Genomic DNA, 24,607 nt, shown 5'->3' on the forward strand with positions numbered 1-24,607 from the left:
GGATTCCTTTAACGGAATCCACCCCTCCCCTCCCCCACACAAGGTCAAACAATGCCTAACCACAACCCTAACAAAGTTGTGACGATTGCTACAAGGTAGGCGAAAACCAAATGGCCAGTGCCAATTTTCCAAGTGGAAAAATTCCTACCAGGCCCCTCGGACAACCAAGGCGACCAACCGAAGTCCATAGCAAGGTCATTGCCTAACCTGCAAAATAGGGAGGGAGGGAGGGTGATTGAGGAAGCGAGCCAAAGAGGAAGTCCTCTGGTTCGCTCCTCAGTTTAAACGGCCCCGGCTACACACACCCAGCCAGCGGATTGGCTGGCCGGGCTCTGACGTGGCCAGGATCCCCTGGCAATGGGGAACAAAGTCCCCCACCCCCGGTGGGGAGTGGGTGGCCACGCGGTCCACTGCAACTCCTCCCCACTGGGAAGTGGAATGGATTTATGGAAGCAGCTGTGGGGAGGGAGTGTGGGAAATGGCATGCTGGGTTGGGGTTAAGCACCTCCCCCTAGCTGCTTTTCTCCTCCAAACTGTCTCCTCCAGATATTGCCCAGTCCTAGTGTGGGACTTTACACCTCAATAGCCACATATATGATTGCGAGGTAAAGTTGTAATCCTGACCACACTTAATCACACAGTACTGAACACAGAAGCTGTTGCTTCTTTTCCAAGCCGACATGCTTAAGACTGTGCTGCAAAAAGGGTTTTAAAACTGATTAATCTAAGAGATTAATCAACTGAACATCGCAGCCTCATTAGCAATCCTCTCACTAGAGAATGAACAAGGGACTCTTGCATCTCGACATCAACCTTTCCTCCAGGAGTGGAAGCGACAGCAAACGAGGACTAATGAGGCCAGAATGACTGCGTGGATGAATCTTGGGAACCAACGTGCATCCGCAATGCTTCATGGTTTACTAACTCCCAGCTAGAACCTCCAAACATCTGTGCAGCACAAAATAAGGCAGAAGCCTATCAAATCATATTAGAGGCTCAAGATCTATTAACAATGTGGCCTTATTTTCTTAATAAAAAAGGCAAATGGTGATTTGCTATTGTTGTTGCACATGCCTGCATAGCAAAAGAAAGACATTTCTAGTATTTGTTAAGTGCTATCCAAAAAGGTAAAGGTAAAGGACCCCTGGACGGTTAAGTCCAGTCAAAGGCGACTATGGGGTGTGGCATTCATCTCACTCTTCAGGCCAATGGAGCCAGCGTTTGTCCGCAGACTGCTTTCCAGGTCATGTGGTCAACAGGACAAAACCACTTCTGGCTCAACGGAACACTGTGACAGAAACCAGAGCGCACGGAAACGACATTTACCTTCCCTGCCACAGCGGTACCTATTTATCGACTTGCACTGGTGTGCTTTCGAACTGCTAGGTTGGCAGAAGCTGGGACAGAGCAATGGGAGCTCATCGTCGCCGTGGGGATTCGAACCGTCGACCTTCTGATCGGCAAGCCCAAGAGGCTCAGTGGTTTAGACCACTGCACCACCCATGTCCCGGTAGTGATGTATGGACGTGAGAGCTGGACCATAAAGAAGGCTGATCGCCGAACAATTGATGCTTTTGAATTATGGTGTTGGAGGAGCCTCCGACAGCCTTCTTTATGGTCCAGCTCTCACTTCCATACATCACTACTGGGAAAACCATAGCTTTAACTATACGGACCTTTGTTGGCAAGGTGATGTCTCTACTTTTTAAGATGCTGTCTAGGTTTCTCATTGCTTTTCTCCCAAGAAGCAGGCATCTTTTAATTTCGTGACTGCAGTCACCATCTGCAGTGATCATGGAGCCCAAGAAAGTAAAATCTCTCACTGCCTCCATTTCTTCCCCTTCTCTTTGCCAGGAGGTGATGGGACCAGTGGCCATGATCTTGGTTTACCCAATGCCTAACCTCACAAAGGCTTATCCAATGCCTAATCTTACAAAGTTGTGACGACAGCTAAGTCAACATGGTTCCATGGCAGACCTACATTTTTTGGGCCCTGAAGCTTGAACTGTCATGGGAGCCCCTTCACTACCAGCAATGGGGTCTGGGTAACCACTGTTATCTTCTTCAATGGGGTTGTTCCATGACCGATCACTACACCTTAACAACATCTGTGCTACTGACTCTCAGACTTTGGGACTGTTGAAAATATATACAACAAAAAGTTGCTGTGACTCAAATTGGGTCTACTAGACCAGGAGGCATAGCATGGCGAGGCCAGGGGGTCGTGGCCCCGGGCACACATTTTTGAGGGGGTGCAATCAGGCATGGAGCCCTGGCAGCTGAATCACGGCAGCAGGCAGGCTGGTTTAGTAGGCAGGTGGATTGAGGCAGCGGGCGAGGAGCCTGATAGAGGCAAGCTCTGTTCATCCTCTGCATGTGTCCCCACCCCAGCTGCCCAGTCCACCAGGAGGGGTGCAACATTTTCCTCACACCAGGCATCAGCAACCCATGCTACACCACTGACTAACATGCTACACCACTGACTAAACCCAATATTTTTAAGCAGTGTGTACTAAAGTCACTTCTGAGACCCTCCAGGATTAGGAGCCCTGAGGCTTAAGATTCATTAGTTTCACTGTAAACCAAGCATGCAAATAATGATAAGGATGATGATGATGATATAATTTATATCCTGCCCATCTGGCTGGGTTGCCCCAGTCACATGTCAGTGTTGAAGTGTTAGATGAGGATGCAAGTTCATGGAAACAGTAAGCTCCTGCTTATTACAGGGGATTGATCTTGCCCCCATAGTGCAATCCCTCCTGCTGGTTTTTTACCTTATGTAGATGCCAGCCAGCGAATGGGCTCCTCTTCTCGTGCCATATCCGGATCTTGTACAAATTGCCCAGATCTGGGAGCTCAATCTGCAGGAAACATGGGTAAAACACATCAGTGGTGGCATTTTTCTACTACAGGCACAATCTGGGGGGAGATCAGGCCCCCGGGGAAAATAAAACTGGAGATGCCCAAGAACAGCAAAGTCCATTGGGGGCATTTTCTGTGCAAGCTCTGGTGGAGCCAAAAGCTTGTTGCACAAGAACAGTGCTCTTGCACAGCTTCCTTCCGTATCAATGGCACTTGCAAAAAAGAAAGAGGCTTGCTGCAGCTGCAAGATTCTTGCGGTGATCAAGAGGCTAGATTAAGTGATCCACCTGTAAAATATGTTTGGGGTGAAGGGCCTTTCTAGGCAACCTTCTGTGGCCACATGCAAAAGTGGGTGGAGCCAGGCAAATTTGCTCAAGGACGGTGCAAATCTGGGGCAGTGAGAGATGTGGCCTGGAGAGAGAGGGTTTGGTCTAGGAGCAGTCCTGGGGGCCTGTGGAAGAGGCATGGAGGGCCGTATTTGGCCCCCAAGCACGATGTTCCCCATCCCTCATGTAAATTGTGGGATTTGCTCGCACAAGTCATAGTCATGGCCACCAACTTGGACAGATTTCCAAGAGGACTTGATGGGTCCTCTTGGTCCAGCAGGGCATTTCCTAGGTTGGGAAGGGATGTAGCTCAGCTGTACAGCATCTGCTTTGAATGCAGAAAGTCCCAGGTTCAAGTCCCGGCATCTCCAGATAGACACAGGAGGAACCCCTGCCTGAAACCCTGGAGAGGGACAGCCAGTCAGAGTAGAGAATACTAAGCTAGATGGACCAGTGGTCTAACTCATTATAAGGCAGCTTTCCATGTCCCACTTTAAAATTAGTAAAGGTAAAGGTAAAGGGACCCCTTACCATTAGGTCCAGTCGTGGCCGACTCTGGGGTTGCGGCGCTCATCTCGCTTTATTGGCCGAGGGAGCCGGCGTACAGCTAAGCTGCTACTGGCGAACCAGAGCAGCGCACGGAAATGCCGTTTACCTTCTCGCTGGAGCGGTACCTATTTATCTACTTGCACTGGCATGCTTTTGAACTGCTAGGTTGGCAGGAGCAGGGACCAAGCAACGGGAGCTCACCCTGTTGCGGGGATTCAAACCGCCGACCTTCTGATCAGCAAGTCCTAGGCTCTGTGGTTTAACCCACAGCGCCACCCACGTCCCTACTTTAAAATTATGTGATGCTGATTTTCCAGTTGATCGCACTGACTGCATCATGAAAACAAACACTGCTCTCTAAACACATCTTGCTTCGCCAAGAACATGGGTATGCAAACTAAGGCCCGGGGGCTGGATCTGGCCCAATCACCTTCTCAATCTGGCCCACGGACGGTCTGAGAAGCAGCGTATTTTTACATGAGTAGAATATGTCCTGTTATTTAAAATGCATCTCTGGGTTATTTGTGGGGCATGGGAATTTGTTCATTTTTTTCTTCAATATATAGTCTGGCCCCCCACAAGGTCTGAGGGACAGTGGCCCGGCCCCCTGATGAAAAAGTTTGCTGACCCCTGCCCAAGAAGGTCAGAAGCTAAACAAATCCTGGTAGCTAAGTCTGTGTATGTGATCTGAGCAGAGCTTTCCCCAGAGATGTGCTGATCTGATGTGCGTTGATCCCTAGCCATAGAGTAAACTAGAAGAATGCTGGGGTCAGTGCGTATGGCACAGGAAAGTCTACTCAGGAAGACAGATGGATCGAACTGCATGTAGTGAAGCACTTTCTGATTTGAATGCTAGGCTTCAAAGTACCAAGAGCAAGGCTAGCTCCTAGTTGGGTTAATTTAGGGTATTGTGAAAATCAGGAAGCAGGGGGAGAAAAATGGAGTACGCATACATCTCTGTAGTGAATTAATTATAAGGTTCTCTTTTGCAAGCTACGGTCAATGTTAAAACATGGGTCACACTACATAACATAGGGAAAGCATTAACGGAACCGTTTGTATGCCTGGCAGGGAAAGGGGAGATCTTGCGAACCCTTCACATTTTGCAGTGGGTTACATGTAGTCAATGCTGACGTTGGTACAGTTAACGTTCTGTCACTGGGCAGTATGAGTTTGGAGACTGACAGGTGGTCAGGAGAGAAGAGAGAAGGGGCAGGATTCTTCTCTGGTTCAGATTAAATCTGAACCGGAGAAGAACGCGGGCATCATAATTTTCACCTTGTATTTAAGGGAAGAATTTGTCACACGTTCAGCATTCCAAGTCAATGAAGCGCCAACATACTCTGACATCTCCAATAAGTTTGCTATTTCCTTCCTTTTATAAGGGCTATTAAACCCTTTCACATAAACCACAAGGAATTGACTGGCTGTTCTTCTGTGCCATTTAACCAGCACTAACTGCAAACAGGAAGTGTTTGGGCTGATTCCCAGGTTAACAGGGCAGTAAACACAAGTCTGTGTTTGGAGCACAGCACACATAGCGGAGAGGAAGGCATACCATGAATTTGTCTGTTTGTCCAGCTTCAAAGTTATCAGAGTTATTGTCCAGCTTCATTTCGTCAGACTTTCCTTTGTCACCGTAAACCTGGAGGAAGATGGGGGCGTCTGTCCCTGCGCCCTTAATATCACTTGTCCATATCCACAGGGACCAAGGGTTTTCTTATAAAACAAAAGGTTCTGAATCAGTGAATTAGAATAGTGAAAGCTGGTGATAAAGGAAAAACAAAGAAGGAAACCAAACCAGAGAACCAGAGATGAATAGAGAGGTTCTTTTTTTATAAAGCACATGCCCAGTGCCTTAAATACCAGTTCTGTTGTGCAGATGTTCAACAGGGAAATCTCTTCTCATAGCCTGGAGATGAAGCAATGTGAATCGCTTTGCAAACGATCCATAAAAACCTTCTCTTCCATTTCAGCTCAACATTGCACTCATGCTAGCCCCGATCCATTGCTTCCACTTGCGTATGTGAATTTCCCTTGCCTCCCAAGAACAAAAGCGTCTGAACTCATGCAACACGGCACTTTCACAAAGTAGACTGTAATGTTGTGCGTATGGACCTGGGAGCAGGTGTGCAGTCAGGTAACTGGTGAGTTAAGACACTGGACTTAATGGTCTCATTGCAGAGGGTGGACATGCCTTTACATAGTAATGTGGGTGACTTCAAAATGTGAAAATCCAGTCCTGCTGTGTTTAGGGTCCCTCCCATTCATTTTTCCTGAGTAGGGCCCTGATCTTCTACCTCAAAATCCCACCCAAACGCCAAGACTGCCAGCAGACAGCCAGGGTCAAAGCCTGGCTCAGCTATAAAGGTCTCTGAGGAATGCTCCTCACTAAGGTGTCAACCGGGTTCTGGTCTTTACTACTTAAGGCTTACAAAATGGAATGTTTCTCCATAGGAAAAAAAAGGAGAGAAATCCTTGCATATACAGTGGTGCCTCGCAAGACGAAAAGAATCCGTTCCGCGAGTCTCTTCGTCTTGCGGGTTTTTTCGTCTTGCGAAGCAAGCCCATTAGAGGTTAGCGGCTTAGCGCTACAGTATTAGCGGCTTAGCCGGCTTAAAGATCAGCTGATAAGCGGCTTAACGATCAGCTGATAAGCGGCTTAGCATCAGCTGTTAAGCGGCTTAACGATCAGCTGATAAGCGGCTTAGCATCAGCTGTTAAGCGGCTTAAAGATCAGCTGATAAGCGGCTTAGCATCAGCTGTTAAGCGGCTTAAAGATCAGCTGATAAGCGGCTTAGCCATCAGCTGTTAAGCGGCTTAAAGATCATCTGATAAGCGGCTTAGCATCAGCTGTTAAGCGGTTTAAAGATCAGCTGATAAGCGGCTTAGCCTTCAGCTGATAAGCGGTTTAGCGGCTTGGGAAAAAGGGGGGGGGAGGAAAAAAACCCCGCAGGAACTCGCAAGACATTTTCGTCTTGCGAAGCAAGCACATAGGAAATTCGTTTTGCGAAGCACCTCCAAAACGGAAAACCCTTTCGTCTAGCGGGTTTTCCGTCTTGCGAGGCATTCGTCTTGCGGGGCACCACTGTACAGTGGTACCTCGGGTTACATACACTTCAGGTTACAGATTCCGCTAACCCAGAAATAGTACCTCGGGTTAAGAACTTTGCTTCAGGATGAGAACAGAAATCGCGCTCTGGTGGCACAGCAGCAGCAGGAGGCCCCGTTAGCTAAAGTGGTGCTTCAGGTTAAGAACAGTTTCAGGTTAAGAACGGACCTCCGGAACGAATTAAGTACTTAACCCGAGGTACCACTGTATAGTGTGTCAGGCGCAGGGTTTTTTTCCTAGGAAAAGAGGTGCTGGAAATTGCTGCCCTTTTTTTAGGGGAGAGCATCCAGCCAAAAGAGAGATCGCTCCTTCTCTTCTAACACCAATGCATAATAATAATAATAATAATAATAATAATAATAATAATAATAGGCTGGAAGGACCCTGAAATGGTGGTACAGTCCCTACCTCATAGGGTTATTGTGAGGAGAAAGGATAGTCCATATACATCACCCTGAGGCAGGCACCCCCAAACTCGGCCCTCCAGATGTTTTTGGGACTACAACTCCCATCATCCCTAGCTAACAGGACCAGTGGTCAGGGATGATGGGAATTGTAGTCCCAAAACATCTGGAGGGCTGAGTTTGAGGATGCCTGCCCTGAGGTCACCGGAGAAAAGTTGCAGATGGGCACAGCTGTGATGACTGGCAACAACTGTGCAAATATTCAGCACTCTTCATGGCAACACACCACCGGTTTGAGGAAAAATCCTGAGCCTCTCAATGAGAAAGCATATCCTTTCCGAAGCAGGCGAGGCAGATGACAATGCAAGTTTATCCCGTTGTATGGCAGCGAAAGGTCACCAATTACTCAAGGGCACTGCTTCCTCCCCGTTTAATATACAACATCCACAAAGGGATTACGCTGTCAATAGCAGTCAGGGTCGATAATATGGCAGTTTAAAGGTCATAAATGCTTTCGCAGAATGGACTGCACTGCAGAGATAAAGTGGCTGTCACATTAAGCGATGTTCGCTGTAATGAGCGCGGCTGCAATGGAATCGCTCCTTAAACGGGACAAACTGTTCATCACAGAGGCGTCTTGATCATGCAGCCCCTTAACTAATTTTAAAAGCATTCATTGCACTGATGTGATGGGCACTGGAGGAGGGACAATGTAAATTCTCCCCGCCAGTTATGAACCTTATGCAGCAATTTGTCCCCAAAGGATCTGGAGGACAGCAGACACCCTGGAGCCAGCGGGGATTGAGAACATACCTGGAATCTACTATTTAACAGGTTGGGCGCTCTAGCACTGATGGCTATCACTACCTCATGTGGCAGAGAGTTCCATAGTTTAACTACATGAGACGTGAAGAAGTACCGTATTTTTCGCTCTATAGGACGCACTTTTTCCCCTCCAAAAATGAAGGGGAAATGTGTGTGCATCCTATGGAGCGAATGCAGGCTTTTGTTGAAGCCTGGAGAGCGAGAGGGGTCAGTGCGCACCGACCCCTCTTGCTCTCCAGGCTTCAGGCAGCTATCCCCAAGCCTTCTGAACGCGGCGGGAGTTCCCGCCAGGCTCTGAAGGCTTGCGGATAGCAGCCTGAAGCCTGAAGCCCGGGGAGCACAGTGCCAACTCCCGCTGCACTCCCCGGGCTTCAGGCAGCTATCCGCAAACCTTTGGAGCGCTCCCCCAGCCCCGCAAGCTCCGGGAGCGGCGGCAAGGCTGCGCGCAACCCTGCCGCCGCTCCCGGACCTGTTCTGGGGGCTGGGGTCGGGGGAAGCTCAGGTTTCCCCCGCCCCAGCCCCGCGGCTAAAAACGAAGCCAAGACAGCGGTGGGATCCATCCCGCTCGCTGTCTTGGCTTCTGCCAAAGCCGCGCACAGCCTCTACCGGCTGGAGAGGTTGTGCGTAAAGAGGAAGCCAAGACAGCCAGCGGGATGGATCCCGCTCACTGTCTTGGCTTCTTTGCTCTTTGGGGCCGGGGGGGGAAAATAATTTTTTTCCTTTATTTCCCCCCCTAAAAACTAGTTGCACCCTATGGTCTGGTGCACCCTATGGAGTGAAAAATACGGTATTTTCTTTTATATGTCCTGAATCTTGCAACATCCAGCTTCCTGAGATGTTCACATGTTCTAGTGTCATGGAAGGGGGAGAAAACCTTTTCTCTCTCCACTTCCCCCATGTCACACGTGATTTTATAAAGTCGTAGCTTGTCAACTCTTACTCACATTTTCTCTAAGCTAAAAAGGCCATTTTTTGACCTTTTTTTGACTCAGACCAGTGGCTTGCAGTGCTCTCGATGCTTATTTTCCCCCCTCATGTAAAAAATTGGAGGTGCCAGTACTCCCATATTGACAACAGTGCTGTGGATGCCAATATAAAATGGCTGCCATAGGAAGCAAAAAAGAAGAAGACGAATTTTTGGTTCTCCGTACCAAGAAAGAAATGTCAGCAGAAAAACAACAACCTTGAGTGCTCCCAAGGGCAGGAGGGTTTTCAAATAATGATGGATGCCCTTCAAGCTTTGCTCTTTCGCACTTACTTTTCAGTCTCTTCTTACGCAGCGAGACCATTTCGTACAGCTCCCGTTCCACCAGTCCATCCCCGTCATCCTCATCCAGCCACTTCCCACACGGGAAGGTCTGTTCGATACCAGTAAATGGGCAATACACCACCACCTGGAAGGGGAAAGGGAGCGCCGGAATAGACCATCCATTTTTCCATTGCCCACACCCTCCTACACACACCCTCCACTGCTGAGTCGTCAGCAGGCTCATCTCAGCTATCTGCCAATCTCCCATTCCCACCACCCTTCTGAGTAATACCCCTCCCCACCTTCTCACTATATAGAAGGATCTGGCAACTTCTGTTTCAGTGTATCTGAAGAAGTGTGCTTGCACACGAAAGCTCATACCAAGAACTAACTTAGTTGGTCTTAAAGGTGCTACTGGAAGGATTTTTTATTTTATTTTCACACCCTCCTAGTGAGACATAATGCATTCACGAACACAGAGGAGCCAACTCCCAGGGGCCAAGCGTTGGAAACACGCCTGGGAAGGCTGCCAACTTCCCAAGACTCTGGGGTGTCTCTCTGGTGGTCACTCTCTGGCTATAAATCTCCCTCAGTCCAGAGAGACCGGTAATAAGCGACCCCTCCTTCCTAATAGGAGTACGCTCGTCTTCTGGCATATCATAGCAGAAGAAAGAGTCAATCGTAGTTCTAAAACTACTTTATTTTACAGTCTATATACGCAGAATCCATCAGCATGTCTGTGCTCTCCTCTCAGGACCAGTACAGAACAGCATCACAAACAGAAGTGAAACTAAACTTCCAACTTCCAACAGTACTGAGACTTCCTGTCTCACGCTCTCTCAGACACTCACATGATATACACAAAACATAGTGCTACTGCTGGAGCAGCACGGATGGATAAAAATCCTAACTCCAAGGTCCCTTCAGTCCCCTCAATAAAATATTTGAGGGGGTCCCCAAAGTTAATGGGCATTGACTTTCAAATGGTGTGTGTGTGTGTGTGCCCCATGTCACGTGATTGATTATGTGTGCCCGGGCTTACCGTATTTTTCGCTCTATAGGAGGCACCCGACCATAGGACACACCTTGTTTTAGAGGGGGAGAACAAGAAAAAAACATCTCCCCCTCTCTGCGCAGCGCCCCTTCAGCGAAGTGGCAGGAGAAACGGAACCCCTTCCATTTCTCCTCCCGCTTAGCTGAAGGGGCACTGCGCCTTAGCTGAAGGGGCACCTACCCTTCAGCGAAAGGAACCCGAAGCCTCCGGAGAGCAGCAGGAGCTCCTGCCGTGCTCCAGAGGCTCCAGGCGGCTATCTTTGAAGCCTGGAGACTGAGAGGGGTCGGTGCACACATAGGGAGCTATCTTATATAGAGTCAGACCTCTGCTCCATCTAGCTCACAACTGTCTACACTGACTCAGCCATGAGATGCTCCCAGCCCTACTGGGAGACACCAGCACTTGAACTCGAGACCTATTGAAGGCAAGACAGATGTTCCACCACCGAGCTGAGTTCCTTTGCAGTATTTTTTTTAATGCATTCCTCATGAAAATCCTGCATCATTTTAGTGCAAATTTCTCCTGATACAATTTTGCCTAACATACACATTTTTGCCATGAAATATCCCCTGAAGCAATGCATTTTATGGACACTCTACTTGGCTGGAGAACAGCACTTCAGAGAGGTGCAAATTTTCAAAGGATGGCTGTGTTTTGGTTCCCACATGATTTCAGGAAATGCTAATTACATAGTTAGGTTAGCCTACAAATGTGGACTGAATTGAATTTATCTGCTGTCTCTATTCCTTGAAATATTTGGAACTGGCTATCACATCACACACACCCTTCCTAAAACAAGCCACCCATCCCTCTCCTGTTCCTCCTATCCCTTCCGAGCACAATTCAAAGTGTTGGTGCTGACCTTTAAAGCCCTAAACGGCCTCGGTCCAGTATACCTGAAGAAGCATCTCCATCCCCATCATCCAGCCCGGACACTGAGGTCCAGCGCCGAGGGCCTTCTGTCGGTTCCCTCGCTATGAGAAGTGAGGTTACAGGAAACCAGGCAGAGGGCCTTCTTGGTGGTGGCGCCTGCCCTGAGGAATGCCCTCCCAGCAGATGTCAAGGCAATAAACAACTATTTTACATTTAAAAGACAACTGAAGGTGGCCCTGTTGAGGGAAGTTTTTAATGTCTGATGCTGTATTGTTTTTAATATTCGGTTGGAAGCCACCCAGAGTGGCTGGGGAAACCCAGCCAGATGGGCGGGGTATAAATAATAAATAATTATTATTATTATTATTATTAATAATAATAACTGAACTGCAAAACTGCAATGTCCACAAATCGCAGGATGACACATCTCTTGGGTTTGATCCGGAATCTGCTGCCTCTCCCTAGAAATTAACGCAAACCTGCCACAAATAACCTCCACATCCCTTCTGCACAACTGTAAGAGTGGCTGAAGAGGCGGAGAAGGAATGCCGTCCCCCAGTCTCACAACTGCAGAGCAGCCCGGGCGCCTAATGAGCATGCAATTGATTTCTGCATAAGTTTCAGTGCCGCATGGCATGTATTAGGCGAAATCAGATTTGAGGGACGCATTATTGCATCGTATCGACTGGCTAACCTGACAGCATCATCACTGAAACAAGAGCTGAAAGCCTTCCAAGTCACTCTGGTCAGACCACAAATAGGGGGAAAGTGACTGGACAGCTGTCCAAAGGCTTGAAGTGACCCATCCTCACCTTCTCGCAGTACCAGCCGCAGCCGACACCTGCATTGTCGTGTCCAATTGAGACGCGGCTCAAGGGACTCAGGAGAGCAGCTATCTCCACGTTGAAAAGATCGGTCCTGGCACGCTCGAACTCGCCTCCTTCCAGGAAGACCTTCCCGCTGTTCTTCAGCCCTTTGGAGCCGTGCATGACCATGTGGATTTTGGAGTTTGTACCAGCCCCTCTGATGTCCCCAGTCACCACAGCCACGTTGTAGACAATGCCTGGATGGTGGGAGATGGGAGAAGACACAGGGAGGGAGATGAGGAACCACCACAGTGGAAGTCTTGGCATCTGCTCTATCGGCAACACTTTTTACAGGGCAAGTGGGGGAAGTTGCCAGGCCAAGGGCCACATTCCATTCTGAGAAGGCTTCTGGAGGCCATGTGCCAAAAGTGGGTGGGGTCAGAGGCAGAGCAATGCCTGCTAACTTTACCTTTGCGCTCTACGTGGGGCTACCTTTGAAGGTGACCCGGAAACTGCGATTAATCCAGAATGCGGCAGCTAGACTGGTGACTGGGAGTGGCCGCCGAGACCACATAACACCGGTCCTGAGAGATCTGCATTAGCTCCCAGTACTTTTCCGAGCATAATTCAAAGTGTTGGTGCTGACCTGTAAAGCCCTAAACGGCCTCGGTCCTGTATACCTGAAGGAGCATTTCCACCGCCATCGTTCAGCCCGGACACTGAGGTCCAGCGCCGAGGGCCTTCTGGTGGTTCCCTCGCTGTGAGAAGTGAAGTTACAGGGAACCAGGCAGAGGGCCTTCTCGGTAGTGGCACCTGCCCTGTGGAACGCCCTCCCATCAGATGTCAAGGAAATAAACAGCTAACTTATTTTTAAAAGACATCTGAAGGCAGCCCTGTTTAGAGAAGTTTTTAATATTTAATGCTGTATTGTTTTTAACACTCAATTGGGAGCCGCCCAGAGTGGCTGGGGAAACTCAGCCAGATGGACGGGGTATAAATAATAAATTATTATTAGTAATATTATTAGTATTATTAGTATTATTAGTATTATTAGTATTATTAGTATTATTAGTATTATTATAGGCAGGTTTCTACCCACATTCGTACACCCATCTCTATACGGGCAAGGAAGTGGTATTGTTAGAGTTCAAGAGCACATTCCACTCAGCCAGGGTTCAATCCTTACTCAGTGTCAAGGAGCTGTCAAGCAAGCCAAGTCAAGCACAGAATGAACTCAGGCTTGCTAGAGAGGTTAAAAGCAACAAAAAAGGCTTTTATGGGTATGTTCGTAGCAAAAGGAAGAACAAAGAAACAGTGGGGTCACTCAGAGGAGAAGATGGTGAAATGCAAACAGGGGACACAGAAAGGGCTGAACTCCTCAATGCCTTCTTTGCCTCAGTCTTCTCCGATAAAGAAAACAATGCCCGACCTGAAGAATTTGGAGCAAATGATTCAGCAGAGGAAACACAGCCCAGAATAACTAAGGAGATAGTACAAAAATACTTGGCTAGTTTAGATGTATTCAAGTCTCCAGGGCCAGATGAACTGCATCCAAGAGTATTAAAAGAACTGGCAGATGTGATCTCAGAATCACTGGCAGTCATCTTTGAGAATTCCTGGAGAACAGGCAAAGTCTGGAGGAGGGCAAATGTTGTCCCTATTTTCAAAAAGGGGGAAAGAGAGGACCCAAATAATTACCGCCCAGTCAGTCTGACATCAATACCAGGGAAGATTCTGGAGCAGATCATTAAGCAAACAGTCTGTGAGCACCTAGAAAGGAATGCTGTGATCCCCAATAGTCAGCATGGATTTCTGAAAAATAAGTCATGTCAGACTAACCTGATCTCGTTTTTTGACAGAATTACAAGCCTGGAAGATGAAGGGAACGCAGTGGATGTAGCCTACCTTGATTTCAGCAAGGCATTTGACAAGGTGCCTCATGATATTCTTGTAAAGAAGCTGGTAAAATGCGGTCTTGACTATGCTACCACTCAGTGGATTTGTAACTGGCTGACTGACCGAACCCAAAGGGTGCTCATCAATGGTTCCTCTTCATCCTGGAGAAGAGTGACTAGTGGGGTGCCACAGGGTTCTGTCTTGGGCCCGGTCTTATTCAACATCTTTATCAACGACTTGGATGATGGACTCAAGGGCATCCTGATCAAATTTGCAGATGACACCAAACTGGGAGGGGTGGCTAACACCCCAGAGGACAGGATCACACTTCAAAATGACCTTGACAGATTAGAGAACTGGGCCAAAGCAAACAAGATGAATTTTAACAGGGAGAAATGTAAAGTATTGCACTTGGGCAAAAAAATGAGAGGCACAAATACAAGATGGGTGACACCTGGCTTGAGAGCAGTACATGTGAAAAGGATCTAGGAGTCTTGGTTGACCACAAACTTGACATGAGCCAACAGTGTGACGTGGCAGCTAAAAAAGCCAATGCAATTCTGGGCTGCATCAATAGGAGTATAGCATCTAGATCAAGGGAAGTAATAATGCCACTGTATTCTGCTCTGGTCAGACCTCACCTGGAGTACTGTGTCCAGTTCTGGGCACCACAGTTCAAGAAGGACACTGACAAACTGGAACGTGTCCAGAGGAGGGCAACCAAAATGGTCAAAGGCCTGGAAACGATGCCTTATGAGGAACAGCTAAGGGAGCTGGGCATGTTTAGCCTGGAGAAGAGGAGGTTAAGGGGTGATATGATAGCCATGTTCAAATATATCAAAGGATGTCACATAGAGGAGGGAGAAAGGTTGTTTTCTGCTGCTCCAGAGAAGTGGACACGGAGCAATGGATCCAAACTACAAGAAAGAAGATTCCACCTAAACATTAGGAAGAACTTCCTGACAGTAAGAGCTGTTCGACAGTGGAATTTGCTGCCAAGGAGTGTGGTGGAGTCTCCTTCTTTGGAGGTCTTTGGAGGGTCTTGGGCAGGATGCTCCAACTGATCTTCCTCATCCAGCCAGTCCTTGAGACTCAGCCATGAGCCTCAGTGGGTAACCTCGCACCAGCCACGGCCTCTCAGCACAACCTACACCACAGGGTTGTTGTGAGCATTAAATGAGGAGTGGAGAGAACCATGTAGGCCACCGTGGAGAGAAAAGGGAGGGGTACAAATTCAAGAATGGGTGGGTGAATAAAGGGGTCACCAAAAAAACTGTTCACCTGGGGTGCCAGGGAGACCAGTCCTCTTCAAAACCATAATTGGGCTTCAACTAGCACCCAACATCCTTCCAACTGATGTGTAGGTCACACCAACACCATACATCTAAAGCATAGCCAACACACGTTGAAAGCATGCAAGTTCCCCCAAAGAATCTTGGGAACTGTAGTTCCCCCTCAGGGAACTACAATCTCCAGCACCTTTTACAAACTACAATTCCCTTTATTATTATTTGGGGGGGGGGGAGGTCCATTGTCAGTTTGCATTTCTTGGTACAAAAAATATTGATCTGATGTTGTCAGGGAACTGACATCGGAGCTAGAGGCGGAGGGGAGGCTCTCAAATGATGCTGGAGAAGGGCCCAGCAGGGAGAGAGGCAGCTCAGCAGATGAGGAAGCAAATCAGCGCAACACCAGGGATAAAGGGGGGCAGATGGGGGAATCGGCGAGAGGGCTCCAGGACTCTTCACCGGACACCAGCGGGGAGAGCACGGGTCCTCCGCTACCCACGCCCTCCCTGCGCAGAAGACTTCCGCGCAGGGAGAGTAGGAGGAGACTTGGCGTCAAACAGCTTTTATGCTGGAAAAGGTTTAAGAGACGCCCACTGATGGATTCTGCTGGCGACTGAGGCAGCCACGAAGTGAAGGGCTGTCCAGACAGAAAGGTTTAAACAAGGCAACAAAGCCAGGAGAGGCGGCAACTTACGCACGAGCAACCCATACTCACTACAGGTGTGTAGAGATCTTTCCTATTCTAATTAATTCAAGAGGGTTTTGGAAGCTTCTGGAAGCTTCTCTGTATGAAAGAAACAAGCAGAAGGTTCCTGGTGTTTGGGTTATTCCTTCAGAGAAGCTGAGCACAGCTGGTTTAAACTGGTTCTCTTATCTCTTCTGTCAAGGTCATGCTGACTATAAAAGTAGGGCCAGAAGGAGCCTGGGTGTCATTTTCTATCTCTTTTTCTTCTGGTGTAGTGTTCTGTGCACAGTACGCTTAGTGTTAAGGTTTAGATTTATTTTGAGTTATTGTAAGTTTGAGTTAAGTTACGTCTCCTGCAAATGGATTTTTTATGGACAGGGCCAATCCTGAATGTATTGGATTTGTGACACATTATGCTCATTTGCCTTCAGTAGCAGTAAAGCTCTGCTGGATGAAATACAATTGCCTCTGGTCTATTTTTTGGGAATCCTGCAACGTGTTTTAAGTTTTTACTCTGCTAACTATACATTAGACAAACCTAGACAGCATCTTAAAAAGCAGAGACATCACCTTGCCAACAAAGGTCCGTATAGTTAAAGCTATGGTTTTCCCAGTAGTGATGTATAGAAGTGAGAGCTGGACCATAAAGAAGGCTGATCGCCGAAGAATGGATGCTTTTCAATTATGGTGCTGGAGGAGACTCTTGAGAGTCCCATGGACTGCAAGAAGATCAAACCTATCCATTCTGAAGGAAATCAGCCCTGAATGCTCACTAGAAGGACAGATCCTGAAGCTGAGGCTCCAATACTTTGGCCACCTCATGAAAAGAGAAGACTCCCTGGAAAAGACCCTGATGTTGGGAAAGATGGAGGGCACAAGGAGAAGGGGACTACAGAGGACAAGATGGTTGGACAGTGTTATCGAAGCTACCAGCATGAGTTTGACCAAACTGCGGGAGGCAGTGGAAGACAGGAGTGCCTGGCGTGCTCTGGTCCATGGGGTCACGAAGAGTCGGACACAACTAAACGCCTAAACAACAACAACAACAGCAACTATACATTGGAATCTACTCTGGATCAATACTGAGTAGAATTCCATGACAGTCTTGTGCTTTAAATGTGTGAATCCTCCGAGGCTGATTTTGCACCAGAGCTCGGGGCTAACGATAGCAGCTGCAACTACCAGCCGCAACTACCAGCCGCAACTGGGGTTTAAGTAAAATCCAGGCACTAGGCTTGTCCTTGCAGGGGCTTCTGTTGTTTCACGGCTGCCTGCGGTGTACTGTAAATATCGTAGTTTTCCTTCTGCAAAGATTTCACCTTGTTAAATTGCATATAACATTGAAAGGCCCACGGCAGGAGGTCTTAACAGCGATAGCCTCTATTACACACTAGCGGGGAAAGACCTGAGTAGCAGTTCAACGATGGCAAAAGCCGCATGATGACACTAAGCAGGTTGAATAAATAATACTCAGTGCAGAGCTACTCTGATGCTCGACTTTCGGAAGGGAGGGAAATGCTCCCATCCTGGGAGAGAGCCGAAGGAAGCACACTCAGCCCGGTGTTTCCAAAGCCATGCATTTAAAAGGAGGAAGGACATCTGTATTTAAACATCTAGGATCTCTTTTTCAAATATGCTGCCTAGCAGAAGCTGAAAGCTTAGAAGGGCTGCCTTCGGGGAAAATGAGGGGCTAGGATGCATTAGTGGGGTGCAACAACCTACAACATAATTTTCAGTAGAAACCCCAGGGAAATTCAGGACAGGTTCCTGTCTGCAACTCCAGATCTGCTAGCTAGCCTGATGTAAGTGCCTTTTCCCCATTGATAGAGCTTTTCGTGGCCCTGCTTCTCTTTCCTGCTCTTTGAAATGTGGCAGCCCTTTTGTAATGTGCCACACCCCCTCTGCAGCCATATCTGGGACTGGTCCCACGACACTTCCTCAAGATTCCCAATGTGCCCACTGGCTCAAAAAGGTTGACTCAGAATCACCTCACCTCTTCTGATTCTGAATCCCATTGGACCCACCCTTTGCCTTGCTGGATGGAAGAACAGGAAGGAGAAGGAGAAGATTCGTTTTTCTGCTTAGAATAGCAATGCTAGCAAGTCTACATAAAGCCGTGTGGGAAAGTTCTAATATCCATTGTGGCCTTCTGCTAAGGCACGTGAGCCCTTATTTTCTCAAAGGATGAGAAGGCATTTCTTTGCTGGAGCTCTCATTATTATTACTACTACTACTAATAATAATAATAATAATAACAATAATAATAATAATTTATTTATACCCCGCCCTCCCCAGCTAGAGCCGAGCTCAGGGCAGCTGACACCAGTAAAATTACAATAAAAACATAATAGGGGAAGGGGGGAAAAACAATTTAAAATACAGGTTAAAATACAATTTAAAAAGCAGCCTCATTTTAATAATAGCCCATAGATCAAAACCATAAGGGGAAGGAAACATAAGGGTCAGACTGAGTCCAAACCAAAGGCCAGGCAGAACAGCTCTGTCTTGCAGAAAGATGTCAGGTCCCGCAGGGCCCTGGTCTCTTGTGACAGAGCGTTCTACCAAGTTGGGGCCAGTACTGAAAAGGCCCCCCTGGCCCTAGTTGAAACCAACCTAACCACCTTGTGACTTGGGACCTCCAAAGTGTTGTCATTTGTGGACCTTAAGGTCCTCTGCAGGGCATACCAGGAGAGGCGGTCCCGTAGGTACGTGGGTCCTAGGCCGCGTAGGGCTTTAAAGCTCAAAACCAGCACCTTAAACCTGACCCTGTACTCCACCGGGAGCCAGTGCAGTTGGTAAAGCACTGGATGAATGTGATCCCACGGCAAGGACCCCGTAAGGAGCCTCACTGCGGCATTCTGCAGACAGACAATTGTGGGTAAAAGCAGGTTGCAGAGTCAGGATTGGCACCCACGAGTTGGGGAAGGAAGATACGGTTTGCTCATTTCCACCTGCCAAGCCAAGAATCCAAAGCATAAAACCGATGGGTGTGGAGCACACCAGCAACAGCTTGTCCACCCGTTGCTCAAATCAATTATTAAGCCATTCCGAAAGGGCGCCTCACACGACGGAGGCTGTGACTCCGCTAGAAGAAGCCTGGATAAAGCAGCAGCCGCCCCCAGCATGCCCGCTGCTTGCCCAGATGCCTTGAGGCCTGGAATATTATTTGATGGCCTGTTCCCCCCACCCCCTGCCCTTCTCCCCAGGGGGCAGGAAGCCCTGGGTGGCCTTCAGAGCATCAGCAACCTTTGGGGAAAGGATGTCCTGAAGGCATCTTTGCAAGAGCAAACTTTGCCTTCTCAGCTTAACGGCAAAATGTCGAGGAGAAAGTGTTAAGTACAGATCCTATCAGGTTCTGATCTGGCAGGAGAAATTCTGCTCTCTGTCACCTCGAGAACGGGCTAGAATTCCTCCGTTTTGCCAGTTTCCTTATGAAATTGAAACAGGGCTGCCACCGGGCATCTTGGGCAGTGGCTGCAGGGTTAAAGAAGAGGCCACGCACCTCCGTAATCTTAAAACCTGCTGCAAAATGAGCATCAAAAGCATCCTTGACTTGGATGCATTTTTTATTTTCCTTCCCAGTAACTGGGAAGCCAGCAGCTCCCACAGCAAATACCAGGGCATTCACTTGGTGCCCTTGTAGTTTTTCTATTTCAGAAGCCTGTTCTGTAAAGCCACTTCCACCTTGCAAAGGAGGTGGTGTTGCGGGCGTCACGCCCCCACCATGCGCGCAGAGGCTGGACTCAGCCTCCATGTGATTGGGGGAATCCTTGGCCGCGTCACCCCCTGGCCAGCCAATCAGCTGGCTCGGGGGACATGGCCTGCTCCATTTAATGCAGGCGCGGCCGGGGATCTCCCTCTTTTGCCACCTCCAGCTGCTCCAGTTTCCCACCCTCCCGCCCTTTAATATTTTCGTTCCTTGACCTAGCTATGGACCTCGGTTGGTCGCCATTGAGGGGCCTGGTAGGAATTTTTCCACTTGGCAAATTGGCACCAGCCACTTGGTTTTTGCCTACCTCGTAGCAAATCATCACAACTTTCTTGGTATTGGTGGTTAGGCATTGGTATTGGTATTGTAGATGGAAGAAGGGAGGAAGCGCCATCACCTGCCCCATATATTGAAGGGTAGTCCAATAAAGGATTCTGGGGGGTGTAGCCCTGTCTGAGGCCTATGGAGGTGAGGGCCTAAAGCACGCCCCCAATCAGTGACCCTGGAGGAGTTCCTAGTTGATGTGCATCAGCAGGACTCCCCCTACTGGTGTTTAACCCTTCCTGGACTTCAAGCGGACGGGCTGAAGCTGGATAGTCTGTTAGGATCAATGCCTAAGCCAATACCACTCATCACCTGTAACCAATAAAGTTGTGGCCTTATTTAGCCCATTAACCTTAATAATTGTGTCATGTGTCTTTATTTCCACTGGGGGGAGGCGGGAACTTGCCGCACAACTTTCAAAACAGGAACAGCCGGCAGGGGTGTGTGGAGTCACAGACCTGGCTCCCAAACCCAGCCAGCAGCATAGCTACATTCACTAGCACCCTGACCTTGCTGCCACCCTGCCCCAACCCTCGCGACCCCAATATATGGCAGCAATGCCAGTTGTAGACCAGCTCCAGGGCTTTGCCCCTCCCCAACAGCTGTTCTTGCTTCAAACCTGCAGATCCGGCTGCCTGGACCACCGAAATCAAATTTACCTAGCAGAGTCGTTCGTGCTCCAGGTTCCATCACTGCCCTAAGACAAGTCACGAACTACCTCTTGCTTATTTTATTTCTTATTTATTTATTGCATTTATACATAGCTGTCAACCTTCCCTTTTTTACGGGAAATTCCCTTATTCCAGCGCCGTTTCCCGCTGCTTCCCGCTGCTATCCCGGATTGTTAAATTCTCGTAGACTGTCCCGGGACAAGTGAGGCTGCTGATCCCTTATTTTTGAGATTGCTGATCCCTTATTTTCAAATCTGAAAGTTGACAGCTATGCATTTATATCCCACCTTTTTCTCCAGCGAGCTCAAGGTGGTTAGGCTGAGAGTGAATGACTGGTCCCCAAGTTCACCAAGTGAGCATGATCGCCAAGTGGGAAATTGAACCCTGGTCTCTGCCAGGCCCTAGTCCAATGCTCTAACTACTACACCACACTGGCTCTTCTCACAGCACATAGCTGTACTGTGAACTCTGCTCCCCAAGGATGCAGTTGGTGGCCATAAATTTTGTGTGTCCCCCCCCCCCATAATTTTTATCAAATTTTCTGTTTTACATTTTAGAATATTCACTTAAACAACCTTAAAATATCAATGACTTCCTTCCTCTCTTTCCATGGTTCATTTTGCATAACATAAATCCCTGCATATTTTAAATAAACTAAACCATTCAGTATTCCATGATTACAGCCATCAAAACTTATTTACACAGTTGAATTTATCTTAACGCTGCTCATGTTTTCAAATATACACAATTTCCCCCCGTATATTCAATAAACATAGTCCAATCTTCTGTAAAAGTATGTTCTTCTTGTTCTCTTATTCTATATTTAGGTCTGCAAGCCATAAATTTTGAAGGCTTTAAAGGGGGATTATATCAATTATATCAATGAACAGACGAAAAGCATTCTCCTAAGCTCCCATGTTTCCAAAATACCGCCTTTCAATGCAATGGCAGCTGGTCCACTAACCTCAGTCAGCCTTTAGCCAGACCTCAGTTGCCTGCTGTCTTGCTTATATCCTGTCTTCTTCCTCCTTAGTGTTGCCCTTGTAGAACTCAACAGGGAAGAGGATGGAGAGGGAACTAAAATCAGTTGGCTCTGCCTGTCTTTAGCTCTAGCGCCACCTACTGTTGGCCTCCCTGTTTTCCACCCCACCAATCCCAGTGGGCCCCATGTTTAAAAGATGTGATACACAATGCTGCATGGATCTAATGTGAGAAAGCTATAGTCAATGACCCCACACCTAAAGGCAGAAGTCCTCTATTCTGCCCCCCATGTAACAGAAGGGTATTGTTATGTACTGAGTTGAATAGGATCCAAAATGCTGCAGTCTGATTGGTCCTAGAACAATAGGATTCAGAATGCAGCAGTCTGATTGGTCCTAGAACAATAGGATTCAGAATGCAGCGGTCTGATTGGTCCACAGGAGCCACCCAATCCAGCTCCAGGTGGAAGTGAATCCGCAACCTGATTGGCCTACAGGAGAATCCCGGAATTAGCCAATAATGTGGGGCCCATTGTGTAAATAATGTATATAAAGCAGACATTCTGGTGGAACTTCCATTCCTCCTCACCACTATGAGCTGAATAAAGCGCATGAAATCCACTCTCGACTCTGAGTATGTTTCAGGTATATTCCCTTGTTGTAGAGGAGAAGCCCATGTTTCAGGGGTAGGCAGGAAATTATCCCCCACTTTTTAAAAAATTGGGGAGATGCAGAGAGCACAAGCTGAAATGTTCATTTCAAGGAAGATGCCCAGTTGTGGATACGGAAGGAAGGTGTGTTTTTTTCCTGTGCTTCTTCCCTTTTAGAAAAGCTGCATTAGTTCCCCTTTCCTGAATGATAAATATTTAGGCCAAGCCCAAAGGAGTATTTTTACCTGCAAATGCATTTACCTGTAGCCTCTGTTCCTCCCACTAGAATATCCCGCTGGATTTTCCCATCATCTTCATCCAGAGCAAACCAGCGGCCGCATGGGAAGTTGTAAATACATTTGTTGCCTATGTCCTCAATGATAACCTAGGGCAGGAGCAGAGACTCATTTGAACAAGGAAAGGAGGATAGATACAAGAAAGACACAGCATTTAATAAGGACGCCCAACAGCTTTTAGCTGGATTCATGGGAACAAACACACGGCCCATACTTCCCCTTTATTTATTGTTTCTTAAGTTTGTACCCCACCCATTCTCTGCAAAGAGCCCCCACCCCCGAGGGGGGCAAACAGATTCCCAATTGAAAAGCCATAGCAAAGCAAAAACATTCTAAAGACAACTCCAATTCGTAACATCTAGAGGTAGGTGATGGGACTGCCAGTATTCTTCAGCCACCAAATGTCTGCATAAACAGCAATGTTTCGGGACCCTCCCTGAAAGTTAATCATGATGGAGAGAGGCGCACCTCGCTAGGGAGGGCGTTCCACAAGCGGGGAACCACCACTGAAAAGGCCCTGTCAACGAAAGCACCATGCTTTTGCCTGAGACTAATGGGGGAACCACAACCTTCCTTACAAAAATAGTGTGTGTTGATTTACTTGGGGGGCTCAGAGGATTGGGTGGCAGCACTGCTAGTGGTCAAGATGGCTTCAGTCCCTGGCATCTGCAGGTAGTTCTGGAAAAGACCTGTTTCTGAGATCCCAGAGAATGTTGCGAGCCCATATACAGTATTTTTCGCTCCATAAGACGCACTTTTTCCCTCCTAAAAAGTAAGGGAAAATGTGTGTGCGTCTTATGGAGCGAATGCAGGGGGGAGGCAGGCAGGAAAAGCCCCCAAGAGCCACACACAAGCTCCGCGCAGCTCTTGCAGGCTTTTTCCCAGGACTGACGCAGCCAGTCAGTCCCTCCTCCCTCCTCATAGAAAAGCCCGCAGGAGCCGCGAGCTCCTTAAAGGGTGTGTGGCTCCTGTGGGCTTTTGTGGGAGGTGGGGGAATTGCCATAGCCCCATGCAGCCTCTCACGGCCGGAGAGGCTGTGCGCGGCTAAAGAAGCCAAGACAGTGAGCGGGATCCATCCCACTGGCTGTCTTGGCTTCTGCCATAGCCTCACGCAGCCTCTCCCGGCCGGAGGAGCTGTGCGTGGCTAAAGAGGAAGCCAAGACAGCCAGCGGGATGGATCCTGCTCGCTGTCTTGGCTTCTTTGCTCTGGGGGGAATAATATTTTTTTTCTTGATTTCCCCCTCTAAAAACTAGGTGTGTCTTGTGGTCCGGTGCGTCCAATAGAGCGAAAAATACGGTAAATCTGTAAGGAGCTAGATGGACCTACTGGCTGACTTTCTACAAGGCAGCATCCTACGTCCGTAGAGAACAATCAGCTCATCTGCACAAACCTTGGACAAGAACCACCCGGCAGATCCTCCCTTGTTGTTGTGGCCTATGGTGATCTTCCTCAACTTTCCCAGGTTGGGAGCGTCAAGGGTAAACTTGTCTTCCGCACCTTTCTCAAAATTGTCCTTGTCGTTGTCCAGCCTCCGCTCTCCTGAGAAGCAAATGACATGGAAAGGAAAAGGCAAACAGGTGAGGAACTGTTCAGTGCAGGAATGCATGCGTCAGAGATTTCAGCTGGGAGATTCAGGGTCTGGGGCATGCGCCTAATCTAGGCCCTTGCATGTGGTCAGCCATCGGAGCCATTTCCAGGCACAAGCGCAACAGGAGCATGCAAATCTGTGGGAATGTTCAGGGAGGCAGGAGAGGATATATTGTTTAATTATATCCTTTCCAACTTGTGTTAACAAGTTCTACAATTTAGCAGAGTAACATTTCCCCTTTTTAAACTTGGGCATCCACAATAATGGCAGGACGCGGGTGGCGATGTGGGTTAAACCACAGAGCCTACGACTTGCCGATCGGAAGGTCGGCGGTTCAAATCCCCGAGATGGGGTGAGCTCCTGTTTCTCGGTCCCAGCTCCTGCCAACCTAGCAGTTCGAAAGAACATCAAAGTGCAAGTAGATAAATAGGTACCGCTCCGGCGGGAAGGTAAAT

General features: G+C 48.2%; 1 protein-coding gene across 5 annotated transcripts in view; it reads right to left on the reverse strand.

Annotated features, from left to right (window-relative positions):
* Positions 1 to 24,607, reverse strand: part of LOXHD1 (lipoxygenase homology PLAT domains 1) — a 187,559-nt gene that overhangs the window by 107,079 nt on the left and 55,873 nt on the right. For all 5 annotated transcript variants that reach the window (XR_013977591.1, XM_080973371.1, XM_080973373.1 and 2 more), the window contains exons 6-11: positions 23,955 to 24,103; positions 22,529 to 22,652; positions 12,070 to 12,320; positions 9,340 to 9,475; positions 5,299 to 5,459; positions 2,778 to 2,864 (exon numbers count right to left, since the gene is read on the reverse strand). Coding sequence is in view for 4 of the 5 variants with exons in the window: in XM_080973371.1 (XP_080829497.1) it covers positions 2,778 to 2,864; positions 5,299 to 5,459; positions 9,340 to 9,475; positions 12,070 to 12,320; positions 22,529 to 22,652; positions 23,955 to 24,103 (908 nt within the window). In the remaining variant the exon portion in view is untranslated. The remainder of the gene's footprint in view (positions 1 to 2,777; positions 2,865 to 5,298; positions 5,460 to 9,339; positions 9,476 to 12,069; positions 12,321 to 22,528; positions 22,653 to 23,954; positions 24,104 to 24,607) is intronic.

This window comes from Podarcis pityusensis (genome assembly GCF_964106645.2).
Source record: "Podarcis pityusensis genome assembly, chromosome: 11".
Taxonomy (NCBI): domain Eukaryota; kingdom Metazoa; phylum Chordata; class Lepidosauria; order Squamata; family Lacertidae; genus Podarcis; species Podarcis pityusensis.